The sequence below is a fragment of the Ochotona curzoniae genome, unplaced genomic scaffold, assembly GCF_017591425.1.
Source record: "Ochotona curzoniae isolate NIBS_2020 unplaced genomic scaffold, NIBS_Ocur_1.0 contig_21, whole genome shotgun sequence".
Taxonomy (NCBI): Eukaryota; Metazoa; Chordata; class Mammalia; order Lagomorpha; family Ochotonidae; genus Ochotona; species Ochotona curzoniae.
In genome coordinates, this window is record NW_024465322.1 from 1,101,652 (window position 1) to 1,127,839 (window position 26,188).

Sequence of the window (26,188 nt, forward strand, 5' to 3'; positions counted from 1 at the left end):
AAAAAAAAAAAAGAGTGCAAACTGGCTGCTTGGCACGCCAAGGAGAGGCTGGCAAATGATTTTCAAGTTCTCCTTTTACAAGGAGAACGCGAGAAAAGGGCACGGTGAGCAACAGGAAAAGGCAATGCAAGGAAAACCCTCCAAAGGACTTGTCGTAATCCCTGTCTTTAGATAACCTTGGACTTCAGGACCCGAGTTTCAAGCAGGTGGGCTTTTGAGCCTGGAGGGGGCAGGGAGAGGAGGGGAGGAGGAGTGTGGGAGGGACGGGAGGTGGAGCAGCACTCACAAGGCGGATCGTGGTAGCAGATGATTTTAATTTTGCTTACGGCCACTTCTGTGCAGCATTTCAAGGCTCTGGCTTCACTATCCTTAGCACATTTTGCCCACTCCCCGTCAGACAGTCAGTGGCAGAAGCTCCGGATTGTCACAGGGTGCACAGGGTAAGGTTCTTGCAACATCCGGCAGAAATCAAGCAACCTGTTGCTCACAGTCATTGGCACATCCACCTTGCACTGCAGAGGTGGAATGGAGTGAGAGGTGTGTGTGGTGGTGATGAGCTGCACGTAGTGGAGGGCTGTGGACGTGAGCGACTTGGAGCCGGAGGTGAGAGGTACCCTCCTGATTCAGGAACTCAAGTGGACATAAGTTAAAAGAAGTGCACAGATTCTGCATGCATTTGGGTGTGTGTCCTGGGAGACAGGAACACGAGCGTAGGCAGTCCAAGGTCAGGGTCAGGAGACGGACAAGGTATCTCTCTGTTTCAGAGGAAGCAGTGCCCAATAAGTGAAGTGCATTTTGCGTCCCGGGAACACTGCACTTGGGGGCAAATTCGTGCTGATCTGGGACATTAGCACAGCTTCCGAGAAAAGCTGCTTGTTCCGACCTTGCTAGTTCTTCCACGGACACCTTTGTTTCGTTGGTTTCCGTTCAGTAAGAGTCCAGCCACACCGTATTGGTTCCTTAGCCCACCTTTTTCTACCTAGCCTGCACTTGTCTCGGGCTTAGCTTGAGTAAGTTGGCTTCCCCCCCGCGGCCCGCCCTTCTCTCCCAGTCTGTAAAAATCCCTGGGGTGGGTGGGTGGGTGGGGGGGGCCTGTGTCAGGGTTTAGAATATTCAGACAGGTCTAACAGTGACACTAGACAGAGGAGGAGCTCAGGGACATTTGGTGAAAGACAGCCCTTTGCTTCCCTCCTAGCGGCTTCCCCTTCCTCTTTTTCCCCAGTAGATATTGTAAACTGATGTATTTCGCAGTCTCAATTGAGCGAATTGGTCCTCTGCCTGTGCCTGGATTGGGCTATTGGGCTGAGCCTGGCTCCTCCCTTCCGACTCGGATAGGAGCCACTGGGATCTGGAGCTGGCTTTCCAAATGGAAGCTGGCCTCTGGCCAGGTGACCTCCTCTTTGTAAGTTTCTTTCCTAAGCAGAGGGGGGCGGGGTGGAGAGTGGGGGGAGCCAGGGTCTGTTTGGTGGTGTTTGGTGGGGAAGGAGGGGGTGAGGAAGGAGGGGCTGGAGAAGAGTAAAGGGCTGTGTTAAACAGTTTCTTACCGTAAGAGGGAGTTCAGACCCAGATCCTTCCAGTTAATCACACAACAAACTTAGCTCATCGCAATAAAAAGCAGCTTCGAACTGACCGGCTCTTGGAAGCACTGACTGCGAACAGGACTGTCTCAGCCAGGCACCTCCGGCAGTGGGATCCGCCAGCCCCGCCAGAAACACCATGTGGGTGTCCAAACTTGTGCCAGTCTTGCTGTTGCAGCAGGTCCTGCTGCATCTGCTGCTGCTGCCCATTGCCATCCCGTATGCAGGTCAGTGTGCCTTTCTCATTCGGATGATGATGACGATCTTAACTCTTGCTAACTTTGCCATTCAACTCCCTCACTCTGCCTTGACCCGACTCTCAGCATCCTTTCTCAACTCCGTAGGGGGGAAATGGGCTTTTCAAACCTCTCGGAGTACTTTCTCTTGACTTTCTTTTTCTTTCTGATGCAAAGCATTTAAGATGATAATTAGCATCCCTACTGTGCCACATCCCTCCCCCCCCCCATTCTCTCCCCTCCTCCTTCCGCAGTGGCCACCCCTGCACCCTGTGGTGCTGAACGCTGGCTGCAATTTTGCAGGGTTTGGGCAAGTTTAAGGATGAACACACGGGGGTCTGGTCTGAACTGGGGGAGAGGTGTGAGTCTGACAGGGGCTCCTCTTTTATCAGAGGACAGTTTCCACCACTTGGCACCACACCGTCACCCCTTTGTGGGGGCAGAGTGTGACTTTGCACAGGTCTGTCTCAGGAAGAGACAGATTAAATTCTGGGTAACACGCGCGTCGCAGAACTTCAAGAGGAAGCCTCTGCGGGGAGTGCATGCCAACTCTTGGAATGCAGTGCATGGCAAGCAAGATATGTTGGATGACTTGAGGGCTCCTGTCAGTCTCATGCTTTCTCTTCCCAGACTCTGCAGGTTTGGGAAAAAGTTGCTTTGCAGCTCCTGCACCCAGGAGTTTTACAGATGTCATTGCAGCTGCAAAAAGTTTTCTCTTGTTATCAGGACAAGAGGAAACTTCTGTATTTGGTTGTATCACCCCCACGGTAACTAGGGTGACAACAGCAGAGGTGGTAAACACCACCATAGACTCAGGGCAACTAAAAAAAAAAATGATAGAATAAATGGGCAGATGGTAGACACAGACTTTTTGCAAAGAAATGGACAGCTGGTGCATCTTTTGAGATAAGCTAAGCTAAATGTGAAATTTATCAGACCTCTGATCTACTCTCTGATGTAGCGCAATTTGTGGAAAATGCCAAGAATTTGCTAAATGCTAAGGAAACTCAGGCCAACCATTTGGTTTTCTTCTACTTGGTGAAATGGACCTTGTGTGAAAAAAAAAAAAAAGACAGAGTTTGTAAAGGGCCTGTTGAAAGCACTTGGGTCAAATTCTGGAGGTGGTGGAAGCACTGAGTTCAGATTGAGCAGGTTGTCTTTCTTGAAGATGAGCTGTCTTAAAAATGGATTTTTCTAGAACATTGCTGGTGTACAGGATTTCGAGTCTAAATGGAAATCTTGGCTGAGGTTCTGATGGCTTTCCTTTTGAAAAGATGACGAATTGGCTGTTCTGAAGTAGAATACCCTTACCTGGAATTGTCTGAGTTAAAGCAAAGAAGGAAAGTGTGGAAAACCCAAACAGTAGATCAACCATGGACAACATCTATTTGTTTCTGGCATGCATGACTGAGTTTTGGCAGAACAGACACATCTGTAATTATATTTCACTTTGGCTGATGTTGAAATGACTGTGTTTCCTGAGTCGAGGGAGAAATGAGCCCATGTGTGTGCTGGCAGACAGGGGGAAGCCAATTGAGAAATACAGACATGTTGTGAAGAATTCTTGAAGTGGATGAAGCTAACGTTGTCATCAGAGGTGGACTCAACTTTTGCTTGGGTGGCGAATTTATTTGAACAGTACTTTCAAATAAGCTTCCAACTGGAGAATGTGGTGACATTCTTAGAACAGATATACAAAATTTCCTCTGCTTTTTTACGATTATCTTGTGTTTTGTTTTAAAATTGTATTTACTCTTTATCACGATAAATAGTTTTATAGACGTAGGAGTCTTTCCCTTCCCCTGCTTTTCCTCTCTCTGTTCCTCCCCCCATCATTATTCCCCAGATGATGTCATCTGAGTAGCGAACATTTAAATGTTAATTTTTCTTGTTCTAGCTTGCTGTGGATGCATTTTAGTTTAGTCAACGAATCCGTATTATTACATAATCTAAACTCATATAATGTTTACAAATGAATCACGTGCTGTGCTGACCACAGCAATGAACAGAATATACCATGGAAATACTTTATTAAAAAGTTTCTTGAGGAATATTTAGTGTTGTGGACACAACCCTGTAGGGTTGGTCTCTGTTGAATGACCCTCTGTGCACTGCCACCTACACTGGGAACAATCAGCCAATTCTTTGTAGCAAAAGAAGCATCCAGTGAGCGTCAGGTGTCCAAGAGACATTGGGGAAGTCAAGGTGCGTGAGTGGGAAAGAAACCTGTTCTTCCTGAGCACATGCTAGGGACCAAGTGCTGAAGCAAGGCTGACTTCATGCTGATAGGACTGGCAGCTCAGGATTCATTTTACAAGAGGAATCTGAGACTTGAAGATGTCACTTATGTTTATAAGTTAACATGATAGTTGAGATCCCTACTGAAGGCTTTGGGAAATGAAATAGGTGATTGTGGAGCTCAGAGGCGATGGTCAGCAGCATGGCTGGGACCTAAGTCAGGGGTGACCAAGTATGTGAACACAAGGAGGTGAGAAAATGAAGAGATAGCCTGGAAAGGAGATTCAACAGCAACTGAAGATAGCTAGCTACTGGGGGCTGGGGGCACTTGTCCTGGGTGAGGGAGTGGGTTATTGGGATGGCGACGGTGGGGAGACTGGCTAGGGTTGGGTGCTGTGCTAAACATGTGGTCTCTATGGTGATGGTCATGACAGGATGATTAACTCAAGTTGCATTTCAGAGTGGGTGCACCGGTCACTCTTGTAGGAATAGCTGTAGGCAGACACAGACAGCAACCTTGGAGACCCTGAATGAGGCGATGGGGAAGAAGAGAAGGAGACAGAGAAAGGGGAGGAGGGCGAAGCCATGTAAGGAGGCTCCTAACCTCATAAAAGCTTCATTTTATTTTAGAAATTTCCGGGAAGGAAATGCTGTGTTTCCTTCCACACACCCACACTGGATTTCAAACTGCTGCTATCTCTTCTTGACATCTTTGTGACCCAGTTGCCTTCTCTAAAGAAGGCGTTCTCTAACGGCCATTGTTGATTTGAGGAATCACAATAGGAGTCCTATGGGTAATCTTTGGCCCTGGGAAATTAAAAAAATCTCCAGTCACAACCATTGCTATCCATGAAATATTTGTATACTTTCATCTTCACATCTTGCCACTTAGAACGGTTGATCACTAATCATGGGGGCATGTCTTGGAGTGTGTGCAGCCAGATTTCTGCTTCTTTCCACACCCTGCAAATCCTTTTCTTGCATGACTTGCCTTTGATGTCAATGCTTAGTCCACACTGAGAAGAAAATATATGAGGTATTGAGAGAAATGAGTGTGAGGCCAGGGACCAGAGGGAGAAGTGTGTCTTTCTTCAAGCACCTTGATACATTTGACCTTGCTTCTCTTATGCAGATTTTTCTCACCAATCCTTATGACTTTTTCCCCCGCAAAATGAATACTTAAGGTTCTTCAGGATATATAACTTCCAGAATATTTTTCCCATACTGTGTTAAAGGGAAAAGAAGTTGCAATTTAAAATACAGGGAAGCATGACAAATTTGTGGTGATCTCTCACCCTTTGATTCCATTTCAATATTTTGTTTATAAACTTGAGTTAAGAGTCACACACACACACACACACACACACACACACACACACACACACACAATAGTAGAGCCAAATCGGATCCAATGATATTTTTTTGAGTTTCTTCCCAAATTAAGCTAGGCTTTTAAGTGTTTTCAGTAAAACTAACATCAGTTGTTAATACATATGGTAGAGACAGTTGAGACTATTTTCAGCAAAAGGATTTTATTTTCAGATGCTGTTTTCAAACGGCTTCTGTTTGGAAAAGTTCTTGAATAGGCAATCATTTGAAAAATGCATGGATTCCTTGTTGTACGGCTTGTTCCAACTTCATATTTTGAAGCAATCGGTTCTTTACCTGGCATAAATGACCGACTGACGTAGTGAGAAGTGCAGTTCTGGGAATCTAGTTCTGATTGGTCGTCCTTCGTTTTCGTAGTCTCAGACAAGCCTTGCATTTTTCTTTAATATCTAAGAAAGCAAAACCATAGACTTGTTTGTTCTCAGAATGCTGCTTGATCTTTAGATGGAAACAGTGACGCATGACACAGCAGGTCAATTTTAATCTTGTAGTTTTAGCTAACAGAATTAGCTAAATATATGAGAATATGCACATGAATTCTTCTATTTCAGTGGATAGACAATTTTGTCAGGTGTGTGTGTGTGTGTGTGTGTGTGTGTGTGTGTATCTGCCAGTAATTTCTTCGATATTTTACGGATGTTTCGAGATGGGGGCGTATTTTATCCAATTTATCTTTGGAGATAGTGTATTTTAATTTGTATCCTAGTCGAAGGCATACCGGCTTTCCTAAGGAAAAAAAGTTGAGCAAAGAAAAAGTAAAACCGGTATTAGTTTTGGAGCAGTACTCAGATAGGAAATCAAATGCCCATTACGCTGCGTAATGTTTCGCAATGCCAAAAAATAGTGCTGCAAGGTCAAAGAAGGAGGCACTCTTAAGTGGAGAGAGTTCTGTGCCATTAACATAGTTCTGTGACAGAAACCAATTATGCCTCCTTTGCTTGGGAGAATAACAGTTTCTTCTCTTCTGCCATAAATTAAAGAATGAAATCGTGAAGGCTCATACTTTGCATATTTGTCACTTTTTTGGGGGGGTTGGTCCAAATTGTTTTCAAAATATTTACTTGGTGAGCCCAGTTTAAACAGCTCCCTGAAGTTCAAAGTGAATTTAAAGCTGTATTTAGTAGATTGAGTAATTAACAGTTTAAGTCATCAGGTAGAGTCATTTGGCAAGTTAATAAGGATGCCGGAATGATCACGTGTCTCTCAAACGTATGCGAGTCATTTGCTCTGCACTCCATAAATAACATGCTGATTGATGATTAGGGTGATTGAATTTTGCTGTTAAAATGTCTTTTAAGTTGTATTTGTTGTGCCACAGCCATTGCTTTTTGTGGGGGAGTTGGGGGGGGGTGTTAACTATTACAGCGTCATTACAGGAAACCATAGTTTTGTGGTTTTTTTTTGAGATGGTGATTTAAAGTTTTACCAAGAACAGGCAACTAGAGGACCTCACATTTTCTCTGATTTTTTTTTTCTTTTCTTCTTCTTCTTTTTTTTTTTTTTCTGAATTCCAGGTTAGAATAGACATTAATGAGCAGCATCTGTATGCTCAATAAACCAACCGGAGCCAGTGGTTGCTGGCAAACGCCCGTGGTGTGATGCCAGTCTCAGATCCTCATTCTGCTCTCCGCATTGTCACATTTTCTGCACAAAAAAAAAACTTTCACCCTTGTGTCCTGACACATCTCACCACATATGATGACAATGGAATGCTTTCCCGGTCTGCCATCCAAGTGTCTTTTGTGCGGGGAGCTCTCCACCCCATCTTTACGGCATGTTTACAAACCATGTGTCCATACATACTTTAGCAATTCTCAGATAAACGCGGTGTGGCTCTCAATGGGAACACTCGAGTCAGGCAGCTAGCTCTCCCCTATGAGATGCTCTAGGTGATGAGCTAATTGGCCTGCGCTTCGATCATGCCTTTGGTTATCAGGGTCTTGCCAAGCACTGACAAAGGCAGACGGTTCCCTCCCTTGTCATTAGCCAGTAGCTGCACGGTGACGAAGAGGACGCATGATTGACTCCCAGCTAACTTTGGACAAATTCAGAAAAAGAAGCAAATTCTTGATACTCATCTATAAGATTAGGTCTCACATGATGCTTTAGTTCTGTTTTCAGGTTATATATATATATAAATATATATATATATAAATATGCATATATATATATATATTTGCACGCCAGGAAGCCTCATGCTATAGAGTAGCCTTGTACTTTGATGAAGAGAATGGGTGTTGGTAAATGGAATGATAAAGGTACACATACAGCTGATTTACAGCATTTGGCCAGATCTCCAAAGAAACAGACAAGTGGTACGGAGTGGTAGTGCCCAAAGAACATTGAATCTTGATGCAGCAAGTGAGAAAATCAGGCCAAACATCTAAACTGCTTACGATTCTCTCAAGAACAAATCGGAAATGTCTGCTGCACGGTTTTCAATGAAGACTTTCTTAGCAGTCTTTGAACCGGCTTATCGCGCTCACGCCATAGCTTGCGTAAAGATCCGTGGCAGAAAAGGTGAAAGATGTCAACCACGCTGTGAGATTCCTGTGGCTTTCATATCGTTTATGCAGAATGAACTATTACTCATTTTTTTCTTTGGGATTACATATTTGCTTCTTTAGGATAAGTCCTGTTCTTATTAAAAGCATCTTCATTGCATAGAATGTAGATGAATAACTCCTTGGTTACAGGACTTCGCCCCTCTTTAGCTTTGCCTCCAATCCCTGGAGGACTAGGTTGCCAGGTAGCTTCCTCATCTTGCAGATGATTCTTCAGAGTCTGTATTTCCACTAGCAGCCCTTGAAAAACATTTCTCCTAAATGTGTTTTTTTTTTAAAACTTTCGTATTCAGAGGGACAGAAGAAAAGAAGAAATACGCTTCATGAATTTAAGAAGTCAGCCAAGACGACCCTTATCAAAGAAGACCCACTCTTGAAGATAAAGTCTAAAAAAATGAACAGCGCTGACCAATGTGCCAACAGATGTGTGAGGAATAAAGGACTGCCATTCACTTGCAAGTAAGTGGCTTAATTTTGTTCGTAGGACGATTTCCCGAATTCGGCATATGCACATTATAATCCTGTTTGTTTTACTCCATGTAATTTATCCTGAAAATTGTGTGACCCCTAGTTTGAAACCCATCTCAGTGGAAGGCTTAACTGTCAGTGGTGGAAATATGCTTTGAGATCCCCCCAAAAAATTAGCTTCTGAACTCCAAAGAGGCTTGGCTTCTGTATGAAAAATTGAACCTGGGGGACGATGCCCAGATGAGATGGACTTTTATCTCTTGTCTTTTACAATCAGTTATTCAGAGTAAACTGATTTCTCTTGCTAGAGGAATGTAGACATGTTCAGAATAGAAATTGGGCGAATAGCCAAAATTAAAGTGCAACTTGTATCATTACGGGGATTGAAATCAAAGGTGTTGAGGGAATTAGAGGAACAATAAAAAGAAACCCTAGAAAGATCGCCTGGGCATCAGCCAAAGCAGGGGCTGTTTAGGTGAAGTTAGGAAATGCGATGATGAAATCTCAGGTGCAAAGTCATGGAGCAATTAATTCAGAGTCCCGAGACTAACCCACAGAGAGGTGCTTCTCTTTTATCCTCTCCAGGAAACCTCACAGGGAGGCATGCATGCAACTCTGATCAGAATTGTACACCAGGAGAAAATCTGTGGTTTTGAGATGGAAAAGTGACACTGTCTCCTGAGTGGCCTCCGGCCTGCTGGAACAAAACTTACTGCCTTCCTCGTCTTCTTCCTGAACATGCTCTACCTTTGCACATTTTCCTTTCTCTCATTTCTTGCTTTGTCCCATTTCCTAAGAACAGGATTGAACATAGAATTCCGCAGACTTTGGCTCAAAGGTGCAGCACGTTGCAGTACAGTTTGGCTGCCACTTGGAGAATGTTGCCTCCCCAAGGGAGTGATCAACTTTGCCAGGATATTTTGCGGGATGTTTCTATTTCAGTCCTGGCTTTGCTATAACTGCCCAAGCTCTCCTGAGCATCCCACCCTGGCAGAGGATGGAGATGGGCTTCACTCCTCCTTGGAGTCTGCACTGCTTCTTCTCTTCTTACCTCTGCAAGAAGAGGAATTGCCTTGGGAGCATGGCAATCCATGCCCCATTGTATGCCCCTTTCCTTTGAAAATTGCCTTTCTTGGACCCATTTGTGAGCAAATATTACTACAGGACAATTTTCACATTTGTCAGCCTATACTTAGAGAAAAAAAAAGTTGTCTTTGGGTATCATTTAGTGAAGAGAGGGGATGCTATTAATTAAATGTTCGCATAGCCCATGGATATAAGGCTTCATATTTGCCTACTGATTTTAGCTAAGTGATATTGAGTTTCCAAGCTTATGACTATTTATGCAGGAAGCCACATGTTCTAAAATTCTGCCCAGAAATGATCATATTTTCTTCATCTGTTTATCCTCAAATATATGTGTGCATGTATATACATATGTGTGTGGATTATCTGTGTGTGTACATAGTACTTTTATGTGGATTATATATGTATTGGGGGTATTTGGAAATAAGTTATTCAGTGGACATAGTGCGATATTCTAAAATGAAATCCCTAATAAATCACTGTTTCTTACTTACCAAAGTTGGCATTTGGGCTGAAATAATTTAAAAGCAATGAAAACACACACACGCACACACATCTGTTCAAAAATTCCAAAAGGATTCGTATGAAAACATCTGGGAATTGAGCTGGTACAGGTTGACCATCTTGAGAGCAAGCCCTTCCTGGTTGAATAGGAGAGATGACCAGAATATCTACATTCTAAGCTCTACAAGAAATCAAAACGCATGAATGAAGAGCAGAGAATCAAGATTTGCTTCTTGTAGCCCTGACTCCGTCACTGGTAATGGATTTCCTTTCCCCAACCCCCCACTGCAGGGCTAAACAGCTAGAAATCAGACAAAATACACTCTTGAAAAGAAGATGCTTCTGAAAAGAAGGCTGGGGTGGTGGCGATGGTTGCATTTAGAAGGAGATGCAGATCTTCGGAATTTAACAACTGCCCACACTCCATCTGGAGCTGTAAAAGCCGATAGAGAGGAGTTTGTCATGGCAGTGGAATGAGAGAAAAAGAGTTAATGACATCAGTAAACTGCAAAACCTGTTACCCAATTTCCAGATGGAATCACTTAAAAAATATATATTTTTACCCCTTGCTATCGATCATTTTATGTGTAGTGACCAACCCAGAAACCACTGTAATGAAAATCATGGTTGTGCATTGTCATTCTTGAGCTATTCGTTTTTTTTTTTTTTGATAACAACATTACATTCTGTAATCTTGATAGCTTTTTTTGAAATTAAAATGCTTATGCAAGCAGTCTGTTTAGGAAACACTGAGTTAAATCAGCAACCTTGTCCTCCTACAAAGATTTCTGTAGTGTGTAATAAGTTTCACTGCTTAGTCACTGAAAAAAAAGTGATATTTATGCAAATATTTCTAAACTTCCTTGATTTCACAACTTGCGAGGTTTATTTCTACCTACTGGTCTCTAATAGCCTGGTCCAGATGGAAGCTGGAAGACAGGAAGTCCTTACTGATCTCTCCTGCGGTGGCAGGGCCTAAGTATTTGAGCTGTCATTTACTTGTCTTCCCAGGAGCATTCGTGGGGATCTGGGGAGCAGTGGCACTAGTAGGGATTCCAGTCAGAGTTTCAACTTAAATTGCTGACTTGCAAGCCTTATTCTAAACCTCTCTGCCACCATGGCCGTACCCTGATGGAGGGTGGTCATTATTTTTATTGGAAAGACAAATTTAGAGAGAGGAGAGACACAGAGAGATAGGTCAATAATCTGCTGGTTTACTCTCCAAATGGCTGCAATGACTGATGCCGAGTCAGTCTGAAACCAGGAGCCAGGAGCTTCTTCGGATTCCTCCATGTGGGTGCAGGATCCCAAGGGTTTGGGCCATGTTTTTCTTTCTGGCTTTCCAAGGCCACAAGTAGGGAGCTAGAGGGGAAGTGGAGCAGCTGGAACATAAGCCAGCATCCATATGGGATCCTGGAATATACAAGGTGAGAATTGAACCATGATTCCATCACACGGGGCCTGGTAATTTTTCTAATACAACTGCATGTATTGAAAGTTAATCGTGATATAGCAAATAACATTTCCAACTTGCTATGCACTTGGCAAAAAGTAGTTTTCCTAAATACCCCAAATTGTTGTAATCCTCATTTCCCAGTTAGTGCTTCAGAATAGCCGGAGAACTCAGTTTGATATTTCAATGTATAGCTGCAAAAAGTTAACTTTATTCTTTCTTGTTTGGTCACCAAAATGGTAAGTTTTATTATTCCATAGATTAATGTTTGTAAGTAAAAAAATGCATCTGCTTTATATTGCGTTCTTGGGTAAATCAAATGTCTCATTCAGGTGGTTTTTTTTTTTTTTCTTTCCACAGGGCCTTTGTTTTTGATAAAACAAGAAAACGATGCCTCTGGTTTCCTTTCAATAGTATGTCCAGTGGAGTGAAAAAGGAGTTTGGCCATCAATTCGACCTCTATGAGAAGAAAGGTAACTGACCTTACCCTAACTACCGCATCAGGCAATGAAGTACAAATTGCATATTAATCATTTCCTGCCAAACTACACCTTTCAACGGATTTTTGAAATATTATTTGCTGTATGGATGATGCTGCCATTTTCTCCATCAAGACAGATAAAGCCAGTCCATCATCTTAGACGAAAGAGAACACTTCCTAAGCCTTCCATAATCCAGCGTCCCTCCTCATCTTTTCGGTTTTTCTAGCAGTATCTCCTAGAATTGATTTTCTGCATCCTAATTTTAGAAAGTTTCCTCGTAGGGATCCGCACAAAATATCTTCTGGCAAATTTTGAACTTACTAATTATTTCATGCCTCAACAACTTGACATGATTATTCTAAGTGATGACGGCAACGGCCGATAATATAAAAATCTGGACACTTTGGAAAACAGTTGAAGCTGTGCCTTGTTCGTATACTTTAAAACATCTTTACCAGAGGACACGAGATCATACTAGATGCTAATTTGTCTGCTCTGGTGATCTGAAATTGTGTCGACAAGGCATTTATTTTATTTGAAAGATGATTATATGAATGTAAGAGTTGTAGAGTGTTACATATGGATTTCAGTACATGAATCTTTTATCACAGAATTCATGTGGAATCTGTGAAAAGAGAACTATAGTCTACGTTTCTTTTTAGCAAACATTCTGGTTCCCTTCACCTTTGGATACTAGATTCGGATGTTTTCATGTCAATAAGATCAACGTCAAAGTGAAGTAAAACGGAAGCTTATGATGAAAAAATAAAATCATCGCTTCATGCTCCAGTAACCTGCAGCTTGTACATAATGAATGAACGAATCCGAGTCCATTCTCCAATCTTTCTTCAAGTGTGTGAATGGCACGCACTGTCAAATAAGATAGGGATATGTAGCTTGCAGGATTGAATCGTGGCAGCAGTAACACTAGCAAAAGTCTGAAAAACGGTAACCTTGCAGTTTCGCTAACTTAAGGACCATTGATTAATTCTATTACGTTAGGAAACTATGAGTTCAATATTGGGTTTTTTTAAAAAAGATTTATTTATTTATTTTTATTACAAAGTCAGATATATAGAGAGAGGAGGAGGAAAGACAGAGGGAAAGATCTTCTGTCTGATGATTCACTCCCCAAGTGAGCGCAACGGTCGGTGCTGAGCTGATCCGAAGCCAGGAGCCAGGAACCTCTTCCGGGTCTCCCACGTGGGTGCAGGGTCCCAAAGCATTGGGCCGTCCTCCACTGCTCTGCTAGGCCACAGACAGGGAGCTGGATGGGAAGTGGAGCTTATGGGATTAGAATGAGCACCCATATGGGATCCTGGCGCGTTCAAGGCAAGAACTTTAGCCACTAGGCCACAGCGGCGGGCCCCAATATTGGTTTTACTTTTAAGTCTAATATTTTCTTAAGTCAGTTTATTAGAAAAAAAAAAAATCACAGGTGTAGCCAGGACAGAAAATGATCTTAGTTACTGCCGCAGTATTTACTCACAAAATTAAAACTCGATCATTGCTCCGTTCATTTGTTCTGGTTTGTTCTGGAATATGTCATTTGGAAAGAAGCCGTAGGGAAAAGATGAAATGGCTTAGGAAAACCCCTTAATTATATACCAGTTTGAAGGACATCTTATTGTAGCTTTATCCTCTTCCGCCGGACAGCACATGTTTCACATAGCTACAGCATATTTTTTTTTTTACCTGTTTCTTTTCTTTTCTTCTTCTTTTTTTTGGCAGACTACATTAGAAACTGCATCATTGGTAAAGGGGGCAGCTACAAAGGGACAGTGTCCACCACTAAGAGTGGCATCAAATGTCAGCCCTGGAACTCCATGATACCACACGAGCACAGGTAAGAATAATGTGAAGACTCATCCAGTGTAATTCTAAAGTCCCACGCTACCTTCCTCCAACAAATGGGAACTCATCACGGACAGCTAGAAAAAGATGAATGCGTTTGTCATTAGCATCTGCCTTGTTAGGATCTCCGTGCCTTGATGTGTTGGTCATAGTATTTGTGAAGACCTAATGGAAATTTCATTCGTCCTCCGTTTACCCTTGGAGGAAATGCAGCCCCAGGTGGCTGCTGAAGTTGGCTGTGGAAATGTGCAAAGGGATCAGAGTCTGAGTGTTCTCCCCACTTAGCGGATCCCAAAGTTGATTACACATCATCACCTCCAACTGCCCCTTTTTGAGGAAGCCTGCCGCCCATGCGTCAGCATAGGTCTCCTCCATCAGATCAGGAAATCACCACGGGAAATAAGGCATCGGTGCTTTCATCAGCTCCCCATGGGGTTACCAAAGTACACTGCACATTGAGAATCATGACTCAAAGCTTGTTCGTACCTTGAAACCACCCACTTCTCCACTGCATCTGCCATTGAAAGACTGGAAAAGACTTCTTTGATCCACCCGAGGTAGATGCCTTGTCTGAAGTGGATGGCTATGATTACTGTTGACAGATGGATTCTGTTTAAAGACCTGAAAACAGTGTAACTTTTGGATTATTACACTGTGAGTTCTCATGATAGAAACAACAACAACAACAAAACCAGACGTATCTAATGCCTGCCAAGGTACCAAATAGAAATTTGTTTTCAGGAATTATTTCAGAAATAATTATAAGAGGAACGAAATCAATTTAAAACAGTTCTCCCATTAACCATGGGCCAAGTATCTTACCAAAGAATTTACCTGACTATTTAATTCCTGAAGTGCAAAATGCTTTTGTGACTTTTCCGGGTTACAGACAAGCAGTAAGTGGTTTCATTAGAATATGTGCCCTGCCTATATTAGTCCATAACACATGCTTTTAACAACCCCAGGGTATGAAATATTTAGCCCATCGATAGAACACATGCTCTGGCTTCTTTTGGCAAAGAAGCTGCTGAGTGCATCCTGATGAATTCACATGGTATTCCATTCCCTTCTTTTGGCATAATTTTGTGATTTGATTTGACTTTAGTTTTCCCAAATGTATTACTTACAACTACATAGGGTACATCCGAAACAAGGTCTTCTCCTTACCTTCCAGATTATATACAATTGGTTTTGTCCTTTTAAGGGCTTCCAAGGTGTCACACATTGCATAGGGGGAGAAGAGACGTTTCGTTTCAATAGATAGACCTAAGTTTTTCATGAACCAAAGAATAACATTTGAAATTAATCCGACCTACTATGGGAGACTGAATTGGACTGACCTAGTAGAGGTCTTATTGCAACCCAAATTCTGTATGATTCTAATTCCTTGTTAGAGGAGCAGATGTGAAATAGATCTCTCTGGGAACTGGCTTCCAAGTCTGCTCAGCTAAGCTAGCAGCGAAGGTTTCCTTGTGATATGTAGGTTTGCAGTCCTACGGAGTTTTTGCGTCAACCGAATCTTCTCGTACATTCAAGAAGAGCAACATGCGATTTCCCTCAGTTAGTAGCAGACTGCAATAGCTGAAGGTTGGCTTAACGCTTTTAAATGAAGTGTTAACTAAAACTTCATTTTATGAGGGCTGGAAAGAGAAATATGTCTCTCTCTGGAGGAGTGATTTAGAGGAATAGTTTGCAAGTAACATGATTGGGAGATGATGATAGATGGGAAAATTAATATTGAGGCTCAACCAGAAAACCAGGTGACCCAGTATCTCCATCTATACCCTTCAGTAGCCACCCAGTATTCGTTAATGAACCGCATGATGGGGTGGATCACATTTGCTATGAACATTGCTTTATATTAAAACAGGGATAAGGGGGGCTAGCACCCAGAGGACCTAGTTTAGATTTCAAAGTATATTTGGGTTTAACCCAATTTGAAATGTTTTGCACTTATCTCTCTCTCTCTCTGAAAGCCTTGCTAGCAGCAAGGACAAAGACCTAAAAATAGTAGGCATGCAAACACAAACTCAGAACGGAGCCGACTCGCTGGGGAGGGCCTTGTGAGTCGTAACAGAATCTCATAAGCACCTGTTGAGTGACCACTGCTAAGTGAGAAATGCAGGAATGACTTCATCCTCTGGTGGCCTAAACCCCTTGCTTATTCCAGCGAAAGGTCAAATGCAAGGGGTTTTCAGAAAGTTGGCGAAAACTGCTTATTATCCAAACACCTTGCGTGACGTAAAAACGTACCTGATTCTACTTGTTTTTTAACACCTTTTGGAATAACCTCCTACACCAATGAGAAAATCATCCACATAGCCCATCAGCCCTCAGCAAAAACTAACCAAGAGGGAGATTTTTTCTCTTCATTTTTAAAACTTTGGTGGGAAAGCTCTTCTGCCCATTTTCCTTTTGATTCCCCTCCATCTCCTTCCTATCTGTGTGTTCCCTACTAATTTATTGATTGGTTCATTCACTGCTTCTTTCTTCTCTTTGGCTTTCCACTGGAAAGGGGTGTGTGTGTGTGTGTGCCTCTGTGTACATATGAAATGAAAAACCCCTCTCCATTTTTTAATATTGAGTATATGTCTGTTGACCTTGTGATAAAACCACGATGGAGTTTCCTATCTCAGATGAATTACCGCTCTGTGCAGAAATGCAGTTTAGTCCGTTTATCTTGTGAATGAAGAAACTGAAACACTGGGAGTTAGTAACTTCTCTATGGAGGAGTGTCGTGCCTCAGTCGCCAGTGCCTAGGAAACATCCATGTTGCATTTGTGGTTAATGATAACTTACTATTTCCATGCTAGTGCACCAGTGACTTTTTCAGAAAAGACAGTTGCAGTGGAATTTTCTTTTGGGAGTTGAAGTTTGTCACGGCTTCCTGAAAATATAGAAAGCAAAAGTCAAGCATGATTCTGCCAGACAGAAACGAGCGTTTTCAAATCAATTTCCCATCAAACGTCAAGTCTTCAAAATCAAAGAAAATGCATTTTAAACATTGCACCCACAAAAGCTTGCTAGAACATTCTAGAAGGATGGTAAGAGTGAAAAGGAAGATGAAACACAAGTGGCTACAATTTTTGCAAATAGATAAGAATGAATAAATAACAATGACTAAATAATAATTTTGCAAATAAATAAGAACCATGTAAATATAATAAGCTTTATTTGCATTATGCATTTAGTAAATCATATAATCTAGTGTATTATCTTCATTCCCCCATAATGGACTGGAGGGAAATGAACATATATACTTATGATCTGATGGCATCTTGGAGTCACCTAATGGTCTACAATATGTGTTTGGTTCTTTAAAAAAATTTATTTAATAATAGATCTTTTTTTAAAAGACGTATTTATTTATTGCAAAGTCAGATATACGGAGAGAAGGAGAGACAGAGAGAAAGCTCTTCCATCCGCTGATTCACTCCCCAAGTGAGCGCAACGACCAATGCTATGCCGATCTGAAGCCAGGATCCAGGAACTTCTTCTGGGTATCCCACTCCGGTACAGGGTCCCAAGGCTTTGGGCCGTCCTCGACTGCTTTCCCAGGCCACAGGCAGGGAGCTGGATGGGACATGGGGCTGCCGGGATTAGAACCGGCACCCATATGGGATCCTGGCGCGTTCAAGGCGAGGACTTCAGCCGCTAGGCCACGCCGCCGGACCCAATAATAGATCTTTTCTAATTGGTCATTTAAAATCTTTTTGGCCTATAATTTATATGTCTCAAGGCTTGCCTATAATGAACATTCAGGTCTACGTGAAAGAATTTCTCTGAAAAATATTGTGAATATTTCATATATGTCCGTTCATTCTGTGTCAGAACATTAGAGACAATTTCTTAACTAGAATTTATATTGAGTAGAGAGGACATTTGATTCATTTTTATTCGCAGACTGAACTCCTTGGTGTTTAAATACCCTATAGCTGTCAGAGATTAGTAAAAGTGTAAGTACAGTTTTGTAGCAAAACCAAACTGGACCGCTGAAAATGCGATTGGATTCAAAAGCGTATTACTATTGGCTACGGCTGCATATTGATTCATGGGCCGAGGAAAAAGTCAATAAAAGCACTTGTCTCTCTGATGGGTTGAAAGATTCGATGCTAGTGACAATTTCACGTGCAAGGAAGGGATGCTGCAATGATCCAGATGGGGTAGCTAGCCTGCTGTTGGGAGGTAGCACATGGGAGAACCCAAGTGCCATCACCGTTTTTCCAGAATTTGAAACAGAATACTTAGGACAGAGTAGATCCTGGCAGGTGAAGCGTGCCTAATAAGAAGCAGGGTGTGTTAAGAGCCAGTAAGTGCGCCCTCATCTTTGAACTTCCCAGGAAATCTACATCCGGCATAACGCGTGTGATTGGTTAGGCTTAAAGTCCAAGTCCAGGTAAGCTAACGGGCTCCCGGAGGCTGGCTGCCTAACAAGGTCTCCTGATAAGAGAAAGAACTGAAATTTGAATTCTGGTTTCATTAGTTCCGGAATCCTTTTTTAAATGTTAGTTCATCGGTGTGTTTTACAACTGTGCAAGGGAGCAGGGTGCAGGTGGAGAAGAAAGAGGATGGTATTTTTCAAAACAATAAACGAACAAGCAATAATCTCCAATAAGGAATTCAGTAGGGAGGTTTCAAAGTCCCATTGATACCGTCTTCATTCCTTCTTAAAGAAACTCAGCCCCACTTGCTACCATTGAGTAGAACTTCGAAACTGTCTTAAATAAACTGAGTTAAGCTCTAGTATGCTTTAACCACTAGCAAACGCGAAGGATAACGTGTTCTGACCTTGACAATGAACAGGTGCACGCGCTGTGGTGAAAGCAAGATTCAGCTATTTTAAGAATGGAGGAAAATGGCAGAATTGAAGTTTTTATTTAAAGGGATATAAGATAGAATCCAGTTTCTCCACTTTTAGGACAAACGTATCTGGTAATTAGTACAATCAATAGCCCGACCGTAAAGTTGCATGCTCTTATACTGTAATGATTATCATTTTAAAACTAGCTTTTTGCCTTCGAGCTATCGCGGTAAAGACCTACAGGAAAACTACTGTCGGAACCCTCGAGGGGAGGAAGGCGGACCGTGGTGTTTCACAAGCAATCCGGAGGTACGCTACGAAGTCTGTGACATTCCTCAATGTTCCGAAGGTAAATGAACCTGAATGCCACGTGGGGTACTCAATCCCCGCCCCTCCCCATGTGTAGACCTGTAACTCCCATTAAAAATGAACAGAAACAAATCAATCACCCTATACGTGTTGTTTATTCCAGTGCAACTCTAAATCACTCTTTGAGCCTTTCTTGACACACTCTTTTTTCAAAAGCATCTGATTACCGCCAGATGAATATAGAGTGATGGAGACGGCTGTCAGTCGGAATTCCAACATAGTCTGACATGTGCCTCTGGGAAGAGCAGAAATAGGAGCCAGGTCACCTCCTGTCTTGGGCTCACGTAGTTCCCTATCTGCTCTATCCGTCCCATGCAAGGAGATGAATGGAAGATGGCTCGCTTAGTCAGGCCACTTTCATTCATTCGGTACCTGCTTCTGCAGAACTTTTGCCCAAACCACTCTGAGGTGGTGCTGGCATGATTACACGCATCCTGAAGACAATGAAAGCTTGACATCTCTGTGTGTATGTTGCTAGAGTGGATAGAATTGATGGCAACACATGGGCTCGATGTATCATTCAGGGAAGTATCTGCAGGGACCAGGCAGTGGATCCCGGCCAGCTTGAACGCAGGCACCCAAGGACCACATCTGTGTTCTTAGCTCTTGCTCTGCATCATAGGGCATCGTCCTCATTTTTGCAGTGGAAATTTGCGTGCCTGGCAAGCTGCAAGAGTAACCATTGCAGCCATATATGTGATTTTATTTTTTGCTAGTTCTCTAGCTACTGAAAAGCTAGATTTTTTCGGTTCTGTCGGAAGCCCTAAAACTGCAAAAAATCAAAATGAAATGCAGATTATATTCTATTCAAAATTAAGGTTTTCAGGCTACTCGGGGTTGGTGTGGAGCTGTCTGGATGCTGTGCATTTTTTTTTATAGTAAGATATATTACTGTGTGCCATTAATCAAATATTTTTGCAGTGTTTCCTTCATGAATATTAATTTCATATTAGGTTGATATTTATTACATAAAGCAGCAAAGGCCATACTTGTCACTGAGAAGGTGGATTTGTTTTCTGTTGTTGGTTAATTTAAAACCGTTGCCTTCGTGTGCTAGAGCCAGTCCCATCTCTTGTTTGTACAATCCTGCTCTCCATTCCATAACGTGTCCTGTTCCCTATAATTTATTCATTGTCTTCTTTTAAAAATAATAAACTTATCTATGATAACGTGATGCACAAGTCTGGTTTGTATGACTAAGTCTGTAAATTAATATGTGTTGTAAAATTTTGCAATATGGCAAGAGGAGTCCCGGCTTTTAGGAACATATGCACCCATAACGTTCTGAAATTGAAAATCACGGGCGACAAATATACTTACTGTTTTCGTTGGACCTGGTGGAGTGTTTTTTTGAAAAGCAAGTAACTTAGTCCAGTTGGAAAGATCTCGGCATTTCCATAAGGAGCCTTGTCCTTTGTGGGCATGTGGGTTTCCAGCCCCTGATTTAGAAAAGAGACGTCGTCCAAAGACACAAAGGTAAATCTAAATGTGCAAGAGGAGTTTTAGAACCGAGTGCTAGAGAAGACGTAACTGAAACGATATTATTTCCGGTTGTGGCACGCTGCGCCTCTGTAGGATACCTTTGTAGTTCCGGGTCACGGCATCCTTAGCAGAAGGGACTGCTCCTTCCTATTAATGGCTCCTGGTGCCCTGCACAACTGTGGCACTCAACATTGCAGATCGGCAGTTTCTGGAAACAATTAGATGTCTGGCAAGAGTAGAATAACCCTCCCGTGGGAAAACAGAATCAACACCTGCCTTTTAGGCTAAACGTTTTTTAGCGAGTGTAACTTGAATTGTGATAGCTTTAGGTTTCAAATAAAAGGAACACTTTGAGTTGGCTTTTAATCAGGACAATTCAAATCGTCATGGTCAGTCAATTAGGAGGGAAAACATGGTTATTTTAAAAAGAGACACTGCAAAATATACAAAATCCTGGACTTATGATATCCATTTCTACTAAAACACATTTATGAAGCAGGCACTTTAAATGGTCTCATGTCTGGGCCATATGTTCCTATAAATAATAGTTTATGGAGTAGAAAATTTGAAATGCTACATCGTTATGGGTGGCATAACCATGATCAAGTCACTCTGTATGCTTGAACTTAGCCAAGAAAAATATCTGTGACAAAATTTTGAACTATTCTTTTGAAAAAAGCATAAAGAACAGAATTGTTTTGAAATGTTACTATGTTACTTTTAAAAAAATATATGTAGATATTTTTTGAAGGGTAGAGTTCCAGAGAGACAGAGAAACAGAGACAAAGGGAAAGAGAGATCTCCCATTTGATAGTTCAGTCCTTGAATAGATGAAACTGCTAAGGCTAGAGCAGGCCAACATCAGGAAACAAGAGCTTCCTATCTGTCTCCCATGTTCACTGAGGCCCAAGAATTGGCTCATATTTTTGTGATTTTGTGGGCACATTAGCAAGGAGCTGGATTGGAAGTGGGGTATCTGTGGCTCCAGTGCCCATGTGGGATGCCCCAGCATCATGGGAGGTAGCTTAAACAAGTTATGCAACAATGCTGGCCCCACTGCACTCAATTCTTGGCCAAACATTCAACTGAAATTTGTCCAATATTTTGGTTCAGGAAGGTAACTGATTTCCAGTGAATAGCATCATTTTGTTTTAATTTAAACCTGAAATAAGACAATATTCCAAGTGAATGCAAATTAAGTTTTAGCATATTTAGAAGCTTGCAATTGCATAAGGGAAAAAGTTAGAAAAATAACTTTGTATAAAATGGTGTCTCCAGTTCATATTAATATATTAAAAATGCTAACAATGGACATAATATTTCTTATCCCAAATAATTGAGATTGCATATATGTGTATGCATATATATGAACATATTATACCAACTGGCTAGTTTTGGTCAATGTACTATTTATATACGTGTGTGTGTGTGAATATCAGAACATCATGCTGTTTGTAATTTATTATGTGCCATTTTAAAGAAAGAAAGAATTGATTAATTTAAAAGTTATGGAAATCTGAGGTATATAAAATTCAATTTCTTGCTTTTGCATTTGCTTGGGATTTAAGGTAAAAGAATCATTTGTCATTTGGAGCAGATGCCATTTTTAATGACCATGAAATGTTCAGGTAATCGCATTTTTGCAAGCCATAATCATTATTGTTGAGTATCTTGTACTTAAAAAAAAAATCCCAGTGTTGCTAAAACATTATCTATAGGGTTTAGAGTGAAAATTTTGAAAACATGGATTTCAATAAAAACCATTATTTTTAAATGTGAATTTGTAATTCTACATCCTAAACATTCATTTTGCGAAGGAAATCATTTGCGAGACTATTTTTATGGCATTAAAACTAAAGTGATGAATAATTGATCTGGATCTTTCCAAAGAATCGTTTTAGTCTGAAAATCCACATCACTTTGGAGTTTGTGCTTAAGAAACATGGCTAACAATGTTTGAATTTTGTTGCCCATTATAATGAGAAATTATGAAATTTACTTTTCATAGGGTACAGTTTATATGTGGCATTTTGGACTGCTTCCTACCTTGTAGGCCAAAACTACACTTCAAAAATATGCTGCATTTATTGAACATAAAAGCTGTTACTTAGACTGAATTTGTGTGATCTGGGACTGTGCCCCTGCTCCCATTTTAGTGTGTCTGATTACTGCTGTTATTTTAGAGGCACTTGCTGGGATGGTTAAGTCAGATATTGACCCTGCCCGAGCTAAAAGGTGATCCTCATATCCCTTCTGTTGCATCCTCCATCTTTATTTCTTTCCTGTAGTAGGTGGACTAGATTCCCACCTGGACTGCTTGATCTTAAGCTGAGAAAACGCACAAGTTTTGTTTTTTTTTTTTTCGGAATTATGCAAGCTGGCAAAGGAAATGGGAGGTCAAAATTTGGCTTTCTGGAGATAATTTTTATGGCTAACTTGATGGTTTGATTTATGGGTCAGTTGTTGACCCTGATTGGATAAGCCAACCCAGCTAGTGGCCTATCTTCAGTTTTTCTGCTTCTCCTCCTGCAGTGAGATCTGTTAGCAGCACCACAGGAGGCAAACAGCATGAATATCGACTTCCAAACATTATTATGTTCAGTCTGTATTCAAGTCTGGCCAAACTTGTAGCAAGTGGTCCAAAATACGTTGGTCAAAGGCAATATGAAATAACCTGTGTTCTAGATGCAGGTTTGGCATTTTTGTCTTAGGTAAGTCCCCTTAAAACCTTATTTCCCTCACTGTGCCAATTAATTAGATCTTATGCATCAAAAGCATGAAGTCAATAATAAAAAAGTATATGCACCATGCTGTCTTTTGTATCCAAATTCTATCATAGAAAATTTTGAATTTCATTCCAGTAGCCTTCCAATATCCAACATTATTCTCGCTAACATTTTTTTTTAATATTTTTGTACAAACAAATCACGCCCTAGTTTACAGAAATGTACTGTTTTAATGGATGGCTCTGAACCATTTTATTTTCCTTTTTCTTCCTTTATATATTCCCAACCGTTTTTTCCACCCTTCAAAGATTGGGAAAAAATCCGATCTTATATTTAAAAATAATATTATGACCAAGCAGAACTTTTAGGATAGAGAATGTTACCTACAAATTTGTTACTCAGAGTGAGGCGCAAGCACCTTGAACTTGGGCATCCACCTGCAGCCCAGGGAATGGCCCAGCTCCACTGCACCAGGATTCTCACTTTTGCAAGGACGGAAGATGATGTTTCTCCACATACACAGTGGGGGAAGCATCAACCCAACACCCATTCTGGAAAGGAGACCCCAATAGTTATCTGCTTCGTTAGCGTGATCACTTTTTCTTAAAATTGTTAGCAATCTACAATTCCAGCATTCTGTAGTGATGCTCATTGTACTTTTCAGAAAAGAATTCTAACTGCCATTTTTAGAAAGGATTGCATTTGCTGAAGGAAACGTAATATATGTGGCGTGATTCCTGAGAGTTACGTCAGAGTAAACATTGGTGGGTGTTCAGGCTTTGTATGTGGTGACACTATTCTATTGTATCGCTTCATTCGATGCAAAGGAACAAAAGACGGTGACAACACCCCGTCATTTTGAAGATATCAAATCATGCGTTCTTTTCGGAAAGCGAACTAAATAAATCCATACCTCATTCAAATGGGAAATTGAAATGCGATGATGCATAGCCTATGGTAAATTTTTCAATATGGAAATGACCTTGGCTGACCTGACTGCCTCCATCAATATGCTCTCAGATCTTTATTGATTGTAGTCTGGGAAACCTCAGTATCAATTGATGGGAAGCTGAATTGGTCCCTTGTCTTAGTTCAGGAATTAACTTACACGAAAGGAACTAGATGGGTCAAGCCAAACGGTCACACACATTTCAGAAAATTCACTATCGATGTCCTCTTCAATGCTAAAAATCAAAGCTTCCAAAGCGAGGAGTTTAAGATTCCATTCGAAATGACCACAAGTGTTCTCTCAGATTCTGGTGGACAAAATTAACCATTGATCTCTTTGCCTGCTTTCGCGAGAATTAAATGATCAGGAATCACAAGACGTAAATGATGTGTTGGGGGAAATTTGCTGAATTTGTAGGAAAGCCAAGTGATGCTCTATTCCACAGGGTGCTGGGTATACTCCAAATCAGCCTACGCATCTTAAAAGTCTAACTTCCACTATTTGAGGTGTTTCAGAGTTTTCACTGTGCCAGAAGAAGTCATTCAGATCAATTAATTGACCTTCCAAAATGACCAGGAAGACCCTGAATAATTAGACCAACTTATAATTTTTTTTTTAAAAAAAAGAATGGTTATCAGGAGTTCAGGAGCAGGTCATCTTCTAAACTAGATAAAAATGTGCAATGTGCATATTTCCAGGCTAGTCAACATGGAGGCTCTCTAAGACAAAGGAGTAGAGATTTCTTCTTAAACTGTGTCTGCATCATTTGAATTGTATCGGGATGTAGCTGAATGTCATCTCCATTCTGGTAGGTCCAGATGATGGCATTATCTGTAGGCGTATGATCCGTGCTCCATCAAAGTTGTGAAATTCCTCCCTGTGTGCTTGGAGTGGGGGGGGGGGGGACAGGAACACACTGTTGTACTGACAATACACACACCAAAACCCTTACATTTTGGACAATGATGCAAAAACTCCCAGAGTCTAGATTTCTAATTTCTGTATGTTTGTCTGCACAGTTATTAAGAGTTAACTGGACAGCATCCTGGCACTCAGGTCATTCAGTCTGACACATATTAGACAAATCCCATTTAAATCATATGAAAGCTTCTGCAAGGTGTGTTTTCTGCCACTGGGGATGGACATTAGGGTCTCCTTTAAAGAGAGAAGGATGCTGGGAATCTGTGGAACAGGTGATTTACAAGTCTTTAACTGCGACAGGGGTGTTCTTGATTTTGCTGTCAGAAACCATTAACGTGCCATACTTTAATTTTATTAGTTGAATGCATGACCTGCAATGGGGAAGGTTATCGAGGCCCCATGGATCACACAGAAACAGGCAAGATTTGCCAGCGCTGGGATCATCAAACTCCACATCGGCACAAATTCTTGCCCGAAAGGTAAAAGAATATTGACTCAAGCTTCCAGTGATTCTTCTCGCGAGATGTTATTGGCTCCATGATAGATGTCCACAGACATGCTCTTTCGATGATATTCTGTTCTCTGATTGTTTAGGATTCGACTGACAGAATTGGAGCCTGCGTGTGTGTGTGTGTGTGTGTGTGTGTGTGTGTGTGTGTGTGTGTGTGACAGCATATGGTCTTAGGATTAAAGAGTTTCAATAGTGAGATCTAGGTGTATAGAATCCTTACCTTGGCTGAATAGATGAAGAATTTCTGAAATCTGGCTCGTCCTGAAGTTGATACCCATTAGCGGAGTACGGAGTGGATGCTCCTCACAGAGGCTCCCTTCTCTCTCCTGAAATGACAGCAATGAGATGGGCTGCCTAGTCATGGCCATTTTGGACAAGCCTTTGCTGTGGGAGGGAGCCTTTGCTGTGACTCATAGCAGGTCTCCTTGTAGACAGCTTCTTCCAGAGACTGGGGTCCTCTAGCCTCACACCTTGATTTAGGTCATGTCCGTGGAAAGGGAACGAAGGTGGAACAAAACTCTTGCGATTGCTCTCTCCTGCTGTATTATAAGGCTTTTTTTTTTTTTTTGCATTTCTTT

The 26,188-nt window shown here is 41.5% G+C and overlaps 1 protein-coding gene across 4 annotated transcripts in view; it reads left to right on the forward strand.

Annotated features, from left to right (window-relative positions):
• Positions 1–1,488: 1,488 nt before the first annotated feature.
• HGF (hepatocyte growth factor) overlaps positions 1,489–26,188 on the forward strand; it is a 63,102-nt gene continuing 38,402 nt past the window's right edge. For 2 of the 4 annotated variants that reach the window (XM_040971077.1, XM_040971059.1), the window contains exons 1-6: positions 1,543–1,804; positions 8,298–8,463; positions 11,876–11,988; positions 13,729–13,843; positions 18,874–19,001; positions 25,458–25,578. In XM_040971077.1, the coding sequence (XP_040827011.1) occupies positions 1,717–1,804; positions 8,298–8,463; positions 11,876–11,988; positions 13,729–13,843; positions 18,874–19,001; positions 25,458–25,578 (731 nt within the window). In that variant the 5' untranslated portion in view covers positions 1,543–1,716. Of the gene's footprint in view, positions 1,805–8,297; positions 8,464–11,875; positions 11,989–13,728; positions 13,844–18,858; positions 19,002–25,457; positions 25,579–26,188 lie in introns of all 4 variants that reach the window. The other 2 variants (XM_040971051.1, XM_040971068.1) reach the window with 2 other exon arrangements.